This window comes from Sciurus vulgaris, assembly GCF_902686455.1.
Source record: "Sciurus vulgaris genome assembly, chromosome: 9".
Lineage (NCBI taxonomy): Eukaryota > Metazoa > Chordata > Mammalia > Rodentia > Sciuridae > Sciurus > Sciurus vulgaris.
The window spans coordinates 135,261,965-135,276,837 of NC_136469.1; the positions used below are offsets into that span (position 1 = coordinate 135,261,965).

The 14,873-nt window shown below is 36.0% G+C and overlaps 2 protein-coding genes across 4 annotated transcripts in view; one reads left to right on the forward strand and one right to left on the reverse strand.

Moving 5' to 3' along the window:
* Positions 1-6,135, forward strand: part of FBXL5 (F-box and leucine rich repeat protein 5) — a 47,439-nt gene extending 41,304 nt beyond the window's left edge. Inside the window, exon 11 of the mRNA XM_079154092.1 lies at positions 5,346-6,135. Coding sequence (XP_079010218.1) covers positions 5,346-5,422 — 77 coding nt within the window. The 3' untranslated portion in view covers positions 5,423-6,135. The remainder of the gene's footprint in view (positions 1-5,345) is intronic.
* A 2,589-nt stretch (positions 6,136-8,724) lies between these two features.
* Positions 8,725-14,873, reverse strand: part of CC2D2A (coiled-coil and C2 domain containing 2A) — a 102,319-nt gene continuing 96,170 nt past the window's right edge. For 2 of the 3 annotated variants that reach the window (XM_079154520.1, XM_079154519.1), the window contains 4 exons: positions 13,384-13,506; positions 12,092-12,150; positions 10,151-10,328; positions 8,725-9,064 (listed from right to left, as the gene is read on the reverse strand). In XM_079154520.1, coding sequence (XP_079010646.1) covers positions 8,876-9,064; positions 10,151-10,328; positions 12,092-12,150; positions 13,384-13,506 — 549 coding nt within the window. In that variant the 3' untranslated portion in view covers positions 8,725-8,875. Of the gene's footprint in view, positions 9,065-10,150; positions 10,329-12,091; positions 12,151-12,310; positions 12,498-13,383; positions 13,507-14,873 lie in introns of those variants that run through there. The other variant, XR_013766310.1, reaches the window with a different exon arrangement.

The window sequence follows — 14,873 nt, forward strand, 5'->3', positions numbered from 1 at the left end:
GTTTCTCGTAAGAAAAACATTTTATTCAGGGCTTGGGCTTAAACCTCACAACCTAATTTGTTACATTTATTTTTTGCTATATAGATGTTTGGGGTTGTGAATATTGGGTTTCAGTTCATTTTTATTGTCTACCTTTTCGTATTTATGCATTTTAAAACTTTTGAATCAATTTAAATAATAGAATGTTTTAATGCTTAAAGTCTTTTATACTTTGTCAATATTCTTTTTATCTTAACCTATTTGAAATATGTAACTATTATAGTGTTCCAAAGGAGCTGCTCTATTCCTTCTGTTCAGTGAAAAAAAAATTTCATAGATGGTTGGTAATTTTCAACAAATGATTTTTGACCAAAAAAATCTGACTTTGGAAGATTTGGCAGGAAACTGCAGTGCTTGAATAATTCAGTATTAAATTCTCTTTTATGACTTATCAAAGCATGATTTGGGAGAAATGGAAATCTTCAGATTTACAGGGTGACTTGTGTTCTTGATTTCCAACTAGCTGTCGTTAAAGAAATGTTCTCTGGGCCTGGGGAGATAGCTCAGTTGGTAAAGTGCTTGCCTTGCAAGCACAGGGCCCTGGGTTCCATCCCCAGCACCGTAAAAAAAAAAAAAAAAAAAAAAAAAAGGTTCTCTATTTTCCTTGAAAGGACATATGGACAACCTAGAAAGTATTAGAATTGTTTTCATTTTGGAAGATGACGCTTTTGACACAGTGTCTTTTAAAACAGCTCAGCTAATATTCACTAAATATTTAGTGAATGTGGGGGAGGCTTTTAATTTATTATTTCTGAAAGCAGTCTGTTTTCAAAGATATAGTGTTATAGAATAATAAGAAAACATTGAGGTGACAGATCATATTTTAAACATTTGAAAGTAACTTTTAACCAAAAATGTGTTTTGTTGAACTCTGTTAGTAACTAAAAGAATATTGATAAGCATTATTCATTGACTGTGAACAGTAAGTGTTAATTAAAGCAGAATGGTCTGTTTCCTGAGCACTAGCACTAGCAGATTTTGGAGATTAGTAATTGCCTTGAGCTATACCTGTATTAAAAGCACTGCTATAAGATGCCAATTCAGTTCTTCCAGTGATTCTTCATGACTTTTAAATTTGTTACTTGATTTGAATTTAAAAGGCTTCTTAGCCATAACATTTACAGAATTCTTTATCTTTTAAGAATCGTTCATTGGAATGGCATAGATTAGAGCTCTGAAGAACATTTGAATAATGGTAGCAAATACACTTGTGCTGATTTGCATTTCAGTGCATGTACAGTTTATGAATTAAGATAGATTAGCTCATAGTTCTGCAGGTGATACAGTCTCAGATGATTTGCTTTCTTACATTTCTAATTTAAGTAAAAGAGGAATTAAAGGTAAGTAAAGGTAAGTGCAGATGTACAGCATGAGTGATACATAGTACTTAAAACCTAGGAAGGATAAATCCATTCTGTAGTAAAAATTTGAGGAAATAATAGCCACCTTCATGTAATATTTTAAACGTTTTCTTCCAAGTTATTCTTTGCCATGCATTTTAAATTTTTACTTAATGCATAATCATAATGCATATTGTTAATGATTGTTATTCTTTAATATAGTTTAGCCCTCATACATTATAACCATTTGAATTTTCTCCTATATTGAGGTAGAAATTTCCCTGAGATGAGTCAGATATTTAAAGGAACTCTCATTAGAATTTTTAGTGTTTCTTAAGTGTGGATAGCTGTCTACCTGACATACTTAGCAGCCCAACATGTCTTAGTTATATTTCTTTCTTATGCTGCCTTACTTTTTCTGTTGTCCATGTGTTTTCTTTTCTCAGCATTCCTTCTGTGATGCTTGTTACGTTAACCTTGCTCACAGTTGCCTTGCTTTGGGAATTACTGTTCTTCCCTGTTTTCTACAGTTTGAGAGTAGGTTTTAAACAGAGGTTGTCTTCACTTTTACTTTGATCTTCACAATAAAATGCTTTGATGAATACTATTGCTTTCATGGATCACTAGGATCAGATACCAATAACTGTTCTATTAATGACCTTATGATGGTATTGTAATTATGAGGCATTTAATATATTAGTGATTATGTATCTATAGGCTCCTCTAGTCTGCTTTTATGTTTGAAAACACTAGTATATTAATTTCCTCTCTTTATACATTTAGAATCCCACTGAAACTTATTATAGTACATATTATAAGGAGTTGGCACATTTTATATTAATATCAGCAAGAATTTTGTTTTGTGATGAACTGACATCACCGTTGTATTGACTTTTTACTTAATCCAGGGCACAAACTTTTATGTCTACATTTTTCTTCTTTTTTCCCCCATCATGCTTTAGACTACGAGAGTGAAGTGGCATGGGTGGCCTGGGTGGAAACGGAGGATGCCGGGTCCTGTATCTTTGGGTGGGGTGGAGAATAGCTAGCTGTTGTGGTGTCTGATGGGCGTGAGTCTTCAGGAGAATAGTTTCCTTGGTCCCTTTGCCCTTGGAGGTTCCTACTTACTTTTTTTCCTTGAAAACCTGATGTGTACTTCACTTCCATTGCTTTCAGCCATTGTTTATGATCTTTCTACTGTTGAATGCAGTATGGAATTTCTTCTTTACTTTTCTATCATTTAAAAAAAAAGGACATAGCTAGGTGCAGTTGTACATAACTATGGTCCTAGCTACTTGGGAGGCTGAGGTAGGAGGCTCTCTTCAGCTGAGGAGTTTGTACCAGCTTGATCAGCGTAGTGAGAACCAGTGTTTTAAAAGAAAAAATTTAGACATTTTGAAGCGTTTTTGGGTGTTTATTTTGCAAAATTGAGTCTTATTGTCTCATTTTTCCATTAAAAATAGAATTATATACTGATAAAAATCATAATCAGTTATAATTTGGCAAAAACCAGCAATTAAAAATTTCTGCAGACTAAGTGTCATGGCAGGGAGATGGTACCTGAGGCAGGGCTTAGATCTTGGAGAAAGGTCCTGTAACCATAGAAAGGCTGAGGAAAGACAGGCTAAGGAGAAATGTGGGGGTCTGGGTGATGCCTGGTAGGTAAAGCTGGACGCACATTCAAAGGAAAAACGGCCAAAGACTGGCAGTGGGTGAAGAGTTTGAAACCATAGCATTCCTTATCAGGACGTTTCTAGTAAATACTAATGTGTACTAAAAAATTTTATCTTGGGGCTGTGGATATAGCTCACTTAGTAGAGTGCTTGCCTCGCATGCACAAGGCCCTGGGTTCAATCCCCAGCACCATGTGTGTACACACACACACACACACACACACACACACACACACACACACACACACACAACTCACCTTGACTTTGTGACTCACATTGTGTCAGGGAAAATATTAACAAAAAATGCTGCTTTGTAAATTTTAAATATTTGGCACATTTTACTTTTGATTTAAAAGTATAGATTTTTGATGAAATAAAAATGACTTGTAGCTGGGTGCAGTGGCACATGCCTGTAATCCCAGTGGCTCAGGAGGTTGAGTCAGGAAGATCATGAGTTCAAAGCCAGCCTCAGTAACAGTAAGGCGCTAAGCAACTCAGTGAGACCCTGTCTCTAAATAAAATATAAAACCAAAAAAATAACAGAATGAATCAAACATTACCCTATGTAAATTTATGATTACATAAATGGTATGCCTTGACTCCATGTAAAAATAGAGAAACAACATGTATCTCATTTGTTTATAATAAAAAAAAAAAAAGAAAAAAAAGTCCAAAACCAGGCTGGGCATGTGGCTCAGTGGTCGAGTGCCCTGAGTTTATTCCCTATACCCCCTCCTCCCAAAAGAGGACTTGTAGTGATCTAATTTTATATTTAAAGTAATTTTAAACTTTTTTTACTATGGAAAATTTAAAAACATGTAAACAGAATAATATAATGATTCTTAATTACCATTAACTTCAGCAGTTATACAGCTATGGCAGTCTTTTTTCATCTGTATTATTACCTCTTCCCATATTTGCTCCTCCTGTTAATTTGAAGCTAATCCTAGACATCATGTCAATATTAAGTATAAACACTTGAAAATAAATCATAAGCTGTTGCTGTCCCACACAGATGTGTAAAGTTCACTGTTTCTTAAAGATATATTGTCATTTCCATAGTGAAATGTATGAACATTACACCTTAGTGACTGTATATGCCTTTTCTTTTGTGTATGCCTCTTTGGAATGCAAGGACAAGTTAAATTTCTGGAAATACATGTGTTTTATATATTCAGTTGCAAGGAATTACTGTCTCATAGTGGTATTAGCATAGTGGTCTTGTTGAAATCTTTTTAAAACACAGTTCAAATTTTAAATACATTTCTAAGTTAAGCTAGGTGTCACTCCAGTGTCCTCTAATTTTTCACTTACAGTCCATTTGCTGTGTTCCAATGTAAAGTTACATTTCATGTACTTTTTACATTTTTTGATCTTTATAGTAGTCACAATTATAAATATTCTGGGTGTTATAGTGCATATATAGAGCTAATTCATTGTTTTTTTGTTCATGGTGCAGACATAGTGAAAGTATTCAATATAGTTGAAACAACCTTTTCCACATTTGCCTGCCTTTATGAAAACTGTCACTTATTCAGAATGCTTAACATTTAAATATGTGCTGTGAAACTTTTTTGTTATTTTCTAATTCTCAGCTATGTTCCTTAATTAATCTTTTATCTAGTGTCTGGGTAGCATAGTATGGGATAATTATTCACAAATATTTTATTACTCTTCTTTGTAAGTGAATACAATTTTTCATTATGTCCTAAATGTTTGTTTAATTACTCATTATATATTCAATTTTGGAAAATAATTTCATCTAACCTTACATGATTTTTTTCTTACTATAACTGTTAAATAAAAATATGGAAAACATGTTAAGTCTATGTCTCCCTAGTATATTTTGTTTTAAACTTGGAATATGATATTCGTTGCTCAATACTGGATTCTTTAGCTGACCTATTACATACAGATGAGCTTGTTTTTGCTTTAATTACATTTCTAGGAAAGAGGTTCAGATTATAAGAATATGTCTTTAAATGAGCCTGGCAGTTTTACTTCTATAGATTATCTACCTTTCTTCTTGGGTTTTTATTTTGTAAGGTTGTTGCCAAAGAATTATTTCTTTATCTTCCTTAATTTGCCTTTTAGACCGTGAGAGATACATGAAAGTCAAGCTGCTATTGGCAGTTTTATTCTGATTAATTTTTTATACATTCATTATGAGATTTACGTCTGTGATATCAGTGTACTGTTGGGAAAACAAACTTCTTTGCTCCTTCATAAGCAAAACTATTGTTATATGATCTCTAAGAAATTCCTCCTTTCACATTTTTCTGTTTTCATGCAGGTCCTCACGCTGATACCGCCAGTGGATGCCAGAATCTGCAGTGTGGTTTTCGAGCCTGCTGCCGCTCTGGCGAATGACCCTTGACTTCTGACCTTTGTCTACTTCATTTAGCTGAGCAGGCTTCCTTTCATGCACTTTACTTATAGCACATTTCTTGTGTTAACCATCCCTTTTGATTGTGTCTTGTTTTGGCCCCATTTATTACCACTTCAGAAATCTTAATTTACCAGTGAATTGTACAGTGTTTCTCTTGCAAAATACGTTTTTGTTTTAGGGATTAGGTCATTTCATAAGGTTGAGAACAGTCTTATTTCTTTTAAATGGAATGCTTTGAAAAGTATGTCACTAATGCCATGCCATTTAAAGAATTTTTTTTAGGTTATTTCGAGTTTTAAAGTCAGTGGGGTTATTGCTTCTTTTTATGTAGAAACACTGTACTAAGCTTTGCAGATCTTTTCAGACATACATTTCTGAAATTTTATTTTCAAAGACCACACATTTTGGAAGTGAATCTCTTTTCTGTAATATTTTGTTTATTTGAACAATTATCAGAGGGCCAATTCAAACATACCCACCTAGGAGATTCTTTAAGGTTGTAGAATAAATTGGCTTTTTGGTGTTAGCTCAGTGAGCTAGAAGAGCACCAGTCTAATTTGTATTTGCTTTCTTCCAAGACCCCTGGTTCCCACTGCTGCCCCTAAATTGTCAAATTTGGGAGGGATTTTTAAAAATTCCACAATCATTTGAAAAAATGTATAAATAAAATCTACTTTGAGGTTTTACCAAGTAATATCTTTCGTGTTGTCATTTTGTTATGAATCTCAATCCCGATTTACGTTAGCATAAAATAGCATTAAATATTTTTCTTTTATGTTTCTGTGAAATCATGACCCTGACAGTTTTGTACAGACATTAAGTGTCACTGACCTGAGTTTTCTTTTTGAAATTAGTCATTCAACAGACAAAATTTGAATCTATAATTTTATCTTAATTGCTTTGTAAAAAGATTGTGAGAGTGAGACCCACTATTCAGAAAGGCATATATTAGGTCCATTTTATGTCATCCTTTGTTTTCGTTTTGTCATGAAGAAGAAAACAGTCAGTGACATGCCACTTTTTTTTTTTTTTTTTTTTTTAAACAAAAGTAATCATAGTCAAGATCTTTGTGGCCTCTGGTATCTTTTGTTTTGGGGAGAGCAGGAGTAGGAGAAATATAAACTATAGATAGGCAGATTTTACTTTAGACTCAGAAAACTCTTAGTGCTGTCTAAAGATGAAGAAAAAGTCTCATTGGGTATAATAAGGAGAATTCACAGATGCATTTTAATTCAACTAACACTTGAAGTAAACACAAGGGAAAGTTATTTTGTAAGACTGATGGTTTCATAGTTACTGTATTTTTATTTCCTCAAGTATTAATACAGTTTATTTGAAAAGCTGGCATCAGGGACTATTTTAAGAAAACAAACCATGAGAATTCTTCTGGAGTGAGCCTCATCTTGCCCCATACTTCCTCTTCTCTGTTTACACAGGTTGAGTGGTAAAATTGCATATTCACAGTGATGCTCCTGAGTCATCAAAGGGGAACTAAGGTTTATCCCTTGTGCAATCAGAAAACAATATAATATTTTCGAGGGAAATTTTTTGATAATCCTTATGGGGAAAAAAAAGTCATGATTAAATGATGTTTCAGATTTGGCTTAAATGTTATCCTTGATAAATTAATTAACTTTGAGCTGCTAGTTTCCCAGGGGTTCTAAGTATTTGAACGGCTGCATTTTTGTTTTGTTTTATGCTACTTGATGTTAGCAACCCATTTTGGTTATCTTGAACCAAACTGGTTTCCAAATGTCAACATATTGTCTAGTCAAAGCTCTTCTACCACTTCCTCCTCCCCACACCATTGTATGGGATCATATTAGAATCTGCATTTCATTTTTATACATTATCCTGTTTTTCATTATTAACTGAACGGGATAGTTCATGTTCAATGAAACACTGTATACTTGGTGTAAATTCGCCTTGGATTTTGTGATTGATTTCCTTCTGAGGGAAAAAAATGCAGCAGTTACGTGAAGTATCTCGTGGCACCTGACTATGCCGGGCAGTGTACGAAGTGCTCTATGTGTACTAACCTGTTCAATCTTTATATATGCTATGAAGTGGATAATGTGATTATTCCCATCTTACATATGGGGAAAGTAAACTAACCTGCCCATGGAACTCAGCTACTAAGTGGCAGAACTAGGATTCATCCATACTTTCTGCTCTTCACTGCTGTGCCATCCTGTATATTGTTATATGGTAACTGTTATAGTCAGTCATGGAACTGTCCCCTGAAGACTTCACATTAGAGATAGCAGAGGTATGTCAACACACAATTACAGACTAGCTTGATAGAGGAACACTGGTAAAGCCAAGTTGCAAGTTGTTCCCTAACTTTGTCCTCTGTGTCTTTATGGGTTTATTTTAGTTTAAAGTGAGCTGTATAAATAGTTCTTAACTGGAGGCCATTTGTCTCAGAGGAGGTAGAGGCCATTTCGGGAGATATTTTTTCTTATTACCACTTGGCGGAAGGAAGGGCTGCAACCGGCATCTGGTAGGTGGAGGCCATATAACAAATGGTTACTTGGTCCTGAACGTCAGTGCTATTGTCAAGAATCCTGCTTTATATAAATCTGTTTATATAAAGATATATATAAATATATAAAGATCTATATATATATATTTATATATCTATTTTGTTTCCAGATAAGCAACAGTAAGTCTTTTTTAGTGAATTGATTTTGTATGTATGTGTTTGTCTTCATTTGGGCTGCTGTAACAGAATATAGGGAATGGGTGGCTTATGCAACAAACATTTGTTTATTAGTTCTGGAGGCTGGGAATCCAAGAGAAGTCCAAGATCTGTGAAGCTAAGCAAATCCTGGGTCTGTTGAGGATAACTTTTTTGGTTTGTAGAAAGTCATCTTTTTATATCTTCACATGGCAGAGAGAAGAAGAAAAAGAGGATAGAGAGCAAGCCCTTTCCCGTCTCTCCTTAAAAACAGTACTGAAGCTGTCAGGAGGCCCTGTCCTCTTGCCCAGTTATCTCCTAGAGGCTTCACTAAGTATCTTGGCATTGTGGAGTAGGGTTCCTGACGTGAATTGCACAGCAGTGTCTTGAGGTTTTTGTTTTTGTGTTTTGAGGTGGTGTTTTTCTGGGTCTTAAAAATATGGTTGACATTCTGTTGGACAGAAAGGAGAAGCATTTTCCAAACAGAAGGTAAGCAAGAACAGAAAGCACAGGCCTGAAACCGTAGTGTACCCCACTGTGGGAAATCACAACTGGATTTATGGTCACAGTGGCAGAGGCAAGATAGATGGCCAATAAGAACGCTTATTTTTTGCACAGTTTGAAAAAGGGTAATGATAAATTTATTTCATTATTTGAAAATATTTTCTTCCTTCTGGTATGATCAATATAATTTAAAATGTTCCCATATGCTAATTGTAATTTTTACATGATGCAGAATTTTCAATGAAAAAAATCACCTGTTGCGTATAAGGGAGGCAACGTAGATCCAAACAGACAAAACGTTTTTGGGATATGGGTGGATATATACAGCTAAAGCAAACTCGACATTAGGAACATCGATGTTGTGTACTCCAGTGCTATATACGGCTTCAATTAAAGGCTTCACCTCAGAATAGGGCATATGAAGGGGAAATCCAGAGAACTGAGGGGGAGAAGAAAAACAAAAACATTGGTAGTTGTTAGTGAGGTTTGAAGATTTCAGTGTTTTCCCCCATGTATGTAATTCTTAATACAATAAGTCTTCTGGGTTGTGGGGTCATCTGGTCAGTTTTTCTATTTGGCTGTATGTTAACAACACAGAAAACAGGGCCTTAACACCCGTGTTTATTTAGTTGCCAGCATTTTAGCATATAAGATACCTGTCAGTCATCTAGTCATTCTTGCCTGTTACCTTCCCTCTTCATGATCAGGCCTAGTATTCGCAGTAATCTGTGCAATTCCGCAGACCTAGGTTAATCAGTGCACTTTACCCCCATCACAGAGATTAATAGAGAGGAATGGGCATGTGATCAAAGCGAGCCTCAGGAAACTTGCTAGAAATAGTGGTACACAGATACTCTCACCTGCTCTAGACAGCATGTACAGGTACTCTGAGATGTGTGACTGCTCACCAGTTAAACCAGTACTGTTTTCTACTGTTAAGCGCTGTTTAGTTTTACGTTACTTGAGCTGAACACATTCTGCCTAAGAACCTGTCCTTAGTCTTGAGTTTTACTCAGTGACTAATCTACTTTGACCTTCACACTGTTTAACCTATAAGGTTATCTGTCTTAGTTATGTAATTGCCTTATAGGTGTGGTTATCCAGCTATAGATAATGAACACATGGTACTACCAATAGGCAGTAAAGAGGAAGATATATTGTATGTTAATAAAGCACTTAGCAGGGAAAAATAATCAGTATAAAAGCATGTCCTTTAAAAAACTGATCCAGAGTATTTATTTTCACCATTATGCACATTTGAGTCTAATATGATTTAGCCAGATGTTTTCATTTTAATATTCATGATGTTCCATAAAAGTATTTTTCATAGATCCCTGTTACAAAAAATTATGGTCTTTTAATATGAGGCATTATGTTATTTGTTACACTTAAAACTTTTTGAATTACATTTTTAGTCAATGCTGCTTTATATATGTACTTGGAGGAGCAATGTAGGTATTATTGGGTAATTTCCAGTATGAAATTGTGAATCCACAGGGTCAGTTGACAAGCCATTTGTGCTTACCCTGTAGTCTCCTAGCTGTTTCAGCAGTTCTGCTCTGTGGTCATCTTCTATATCTTCTCCTTGACTTCTTTCCAACAAAGGCAAGAAGTGGCGCAGCGTGGAGGTACAGTACCTGTTCCACCGCGTCAGATGGCGTGGCCTCCAGTCCATGATTTTTTCTTTTAGTATTTTTTCAATCCTGTTCATAAAAAAATAGATTTCATTTTTGGTGATCTGACTTATTCTTTGTTTAAAAAAAAAATGTGGTGTCTGTGCAGTGAGGGGGGTGGTGTTCACCGGGTGTAGTGGGCTAATCCTTGGTATTCAAAATTTAACACAGGTTATGTATAGTTGGGTTGGGAAATGGACCTATAAATAGAAAGTGTATGACATCCTAAGGGCCACCACAGATGCTTGACAAGAACAAAGGAGTGCTGAGTGGAAGCTATCTAAATGCAGTACATTTAACCAGACTTTTTATTATCACAAAATATTTTATTTTATATTGGTAATGTATATGCAGATAAATTAGACCCAGATATAAGTGGGTCCGGCTTATATTAAAAGCCTCAAGTAGTTGTAAGGCTATTAAATGCCTCATATTGATTATTTTCCCTAGCAACTTTTATTCATGATAGAATTTTTCTAAATTGCCTTCAAAATACAACCATTAATGCAACTTAATTTTTATTATGTATACAACTTTATTGAGGTGCTGGGGACTGAACCCAGAATGTTGTATATGCTAGGCAAAGTGTCCTACCACTGAGCTATACCTTCACTCATTTGAGATGTGTGTGTGTGTGTGTATACATATATAACAAATTTTTAGTATATGTATATATTGAGTTCATAGAATATGAAGCTTAAACATAGAACGAAGGAAAATAGCCACCATTTATTGAGCCATTATTTACCAGGTACTGTGTTAAGGGTTTTTTATACATTTTTATTGAATCCCAGCAATAACCCAGTGAAGTAGGGGATATTGTCATTTACACATGGGGGTGTATTTTGAAGTAGGGTAAGTGACTTGACTAAGACAAGAGCTGAGGTTCAAATTGAAACACTACTGATTAAAGTCTCCTGTACATCCTCTAACCAAATGCAGATTTGGAGATCCCGTGCTTCGGAGCCATAGAATCCCTTCCTTTTTGGCACTGAACAGATTTCTTTGTTTTGGGGTTCAATTTGGTCTGAGTTAAGAGGGTATGGATGAATTGCTAAGCATTTTGATATTGGAGAAATAAGTGACTTGAGACTAATCAGCAGTATGATGAAGCTAAGAGAAGCAGCAGATTGAAGATTGATTGTTCTAGATGGGACTCCTAAATAAGGTTTTATAGAAAAACAGGGAGTAAATTGGTATTTTGTAGTAATAATGTCTTAAAAGGAGTCACATTTAATCTTGACATGTTCTTCACATCATTTGGTCTAGTGGAAATGGCACACAGAAAGATCTGACTGGTCTTAGCCCCCCTTTAACACTTAATGAATATATGGGCTACTCTGAACTTTGGTTTCTGCATTTATGAAACTGGGAGAATGCGTTCTGTTTTACAAGGTGAGTGAAATTTCAGGGACTTGTATAGGCTCTTACTGACCTCCATGGGTTGGGTTCTTAAACTAGCGAAAGGTCTGCAAGCCACTAATTGGACCAAAGAGGCATATTTAAGCTGAGGATTATGATACGTCTCAACAGAACCCATCATAACATGATGGAGAGCCCTAACCCGAGGTAGGGTCTTTGGAGAACTGTGTGTTAACTGGTACTCTGTCCCACACCATGCTGATGCTAAAACCTGATTTTGAGCATGGGATTTAGAGATCACTTTTGTAAACATGAATTAAAATTTAATTGACCTAATTATTTCATATTGATCTAGGCTGAGGGTTGTTTAAAGTTTGGTATTACACTTCTAGTGGCAGATTATGTGTGAATTTATGAAATAATTACATTACCTGTCTTGGAGCTCAGCTGCTGCTGCTTTGTCGGTGCGTTGATAAATCAGCTCTTCAGGCTATAAGAGAGTTCAGAAATGGGAGAAATCACCTACACCTAGTTGAATAGGTGTGCTTTCCTTTTCTAAATTTCCAACTTTAATTTTTTTTAAATAATGAAATTTCAGGTAATCGGGTATAGAGAATAGTACAAGGGATGCCAATGAGCCCATGACCCACCCAAGTAAATTAAAGTGCTCTGAAGTTCCTTCTCAATTTCATTTTTTTCTTCCTCGTCACAGAAGTAATGACCTGCATTTGTCTTTTAACACTCCTTCATTCAACAGATATTGAGTGGCTACTCAGTTGCCAGGCACCTTCCCAAGTGATGGGAACAGAGACGTGGCCAAGAGTAAAAATCTGTCTTCTTGGTGCTTACATTGTAATAAATGAAGATAGGCAAATTAATACAAGGTGTTTGTGATTTTACTGTACTCCTAATCAACAAATACTCCTAATCAACAATGTGTTGTTTTGCACTTTTCCTGAACTTTAATAATTATGAATATTGCTTTTTCTCTCCGTGTACAAGGGATGATCCCAAACATATACTTAGAGTACTTAATAAGATGCATTAATGTTGACTGATTTTATTACTACAAAATATTCTATTGTACCAAAATTTCTTTTATCATCTAGTTCTTAAACTATTTCAAACTGTGTTGCTATGAAGTCTCGTATATTTCACCTCACATACAGGAGGATTTCTCTAGAGCAAAGTGTTTCAGCTTTTTCCAAAGATTTGTGCCATAGTAAAACATATATTTTATACCATAAACCTTGTAATGCATAACACATGTATCTAGTTATCAAATGAACAAGAGTTTCAGTGAACAGTGCTCATGCTCACCACCTACAGGTCAGAACTCTCCAGCTACGACTGAGCTCTTAGTGGACTGGGCCTGCAATTGATGTCACGTCTCATTGGCGTAGTTAGGAGATCGATCTAGTGAATCGAGACCAACATTTTAAAAAATTATGTAGACTACATTTTGTGGACTATATTTTTTATGTCATGGGACTTTTTGTATCAATTTTTTTCTGTCGGGTCTAAAACGTATTTACCAGTTTTCATATATGTAAGCATACATGTTTCTTAGTGTGAATTTGGCTCAAGTAGTTTGAAAAGCAAGTTCTGTTATAAACTAAATACCTATGAATAGAACTGAGGGCCAAGAAGAAACTAGTTACCTTGCTATAATGATTTAATATTCCTTAATCTTTTGTGCGTAGTCTTAATAAAATAATTATACCTGAACACTGGAAAGTCCAGGATACGGAAGGCTTCTTGAAAAAAAAGATTTCCACAGCTTGGGCTTGGTAACATCAAAGTTTATCCTCAGTGGAGAATCATACTGTTGAATATTAAACCAAATCTAAAATAAAGACAATTACATTCGCATATAGGTGAGCAGATATGTATGTTCACTCTCACTCGTGTGTGTGTATGAAACAGAAAGAGGCAGTAGAGACACCAGGTATTCCACAGGCTACCCCCTTTTGTCATTTTGTGATTTGTGAAAATCCTACCCATTTTACAATCAGTGGCATCACACAGTTGTCACTGGCCATTTTTCACATTTTTTAAATCTGAAGTTGGGGTGAGCTTTACTGTTGATTATAGGTTTGGTGAAATAAGGTAGTTCTCGATGGTAAGAAACCTGAACACTTAAGATAGGCTGGCCTTCCTGACACCGCCCTTCCTGGAAAGCCTCCTGACTGAGTTGTGCAGCCACTTCTCTGTTTCCATGGCGCTCACACTGTCTGAGATGACACTTGACTTGAGGCAGTGTAGCACACGGGTTGGGGAACATGACCACTTGTGTTGGAATTTGGGTTCTAACATTTACAACTTTGACCTTGGATGGTTTATGTAACTTCCTTGTGCCACAGCTTACTCCTCCATAAAAGTGGGGTAAACTAGTAATAATCTCAGAAGGTTGAGGGGTTTCAATGAGTTGATTCATCTGTATCTCTCACAATAATACCTGGTATGCAATACGTGCTCAATAGTTGTTAGCTCTTTTATTATTTATCATTGTTTCTTGACCTGCCTATCCATCCATATCCTCACCACACTTACTGCCTGAGGACACTGGCTGTGTCCTTTATTTACTACTGTACCTTGAGCATCTTTGGATCTTCTAGCATGTAGTCATGGTATGGAGTAACTGCATGGGTGATCAATTTGTTCCTGCAATGTATTTAAGTACTAAGTGTTCACTCAACATATTTAATCAAGCACCGATTCAGTTTTAGTCATCGACAGAGTTGTGAATGAATCCACCCTCTTGGGTCTAAGGGGATGATACAACAAACAAATCAGCAAGTAATACCTGGGGTACGCATGACCGTGAATGAGGTGAAAGAGTGATCCTCGGCCCCATTCTTAACCCCTGACCATAGGCAAACCCTTTTCTCATGTTGTGTTCAGATCCTTCCAATAAAGGGACAAAACCTCCCTCCCTGCATCTTGACTTATGACCAGTAGATGGGATGGAAGTCTGTGCTTAAGAGGCTTTGCGTGTTCCTGCTTGCACTTTTGTGCCTCTTGCCATGTCCCTGATTAAATATGAGCAGAGCTGTTGCATGCTACCCACAGGTCTGCAGAGAGAAGCAAGAGCTGCTCAGCCTCCACTAATGCCCTTGCAGCTGACCCACAGCCCCACGAGAATAAGCGCGTGAAGCCATGTCGAGTGGGGATATGTTTTGCTATCTTTGTGGCAATAACTGGAGGCTTTGG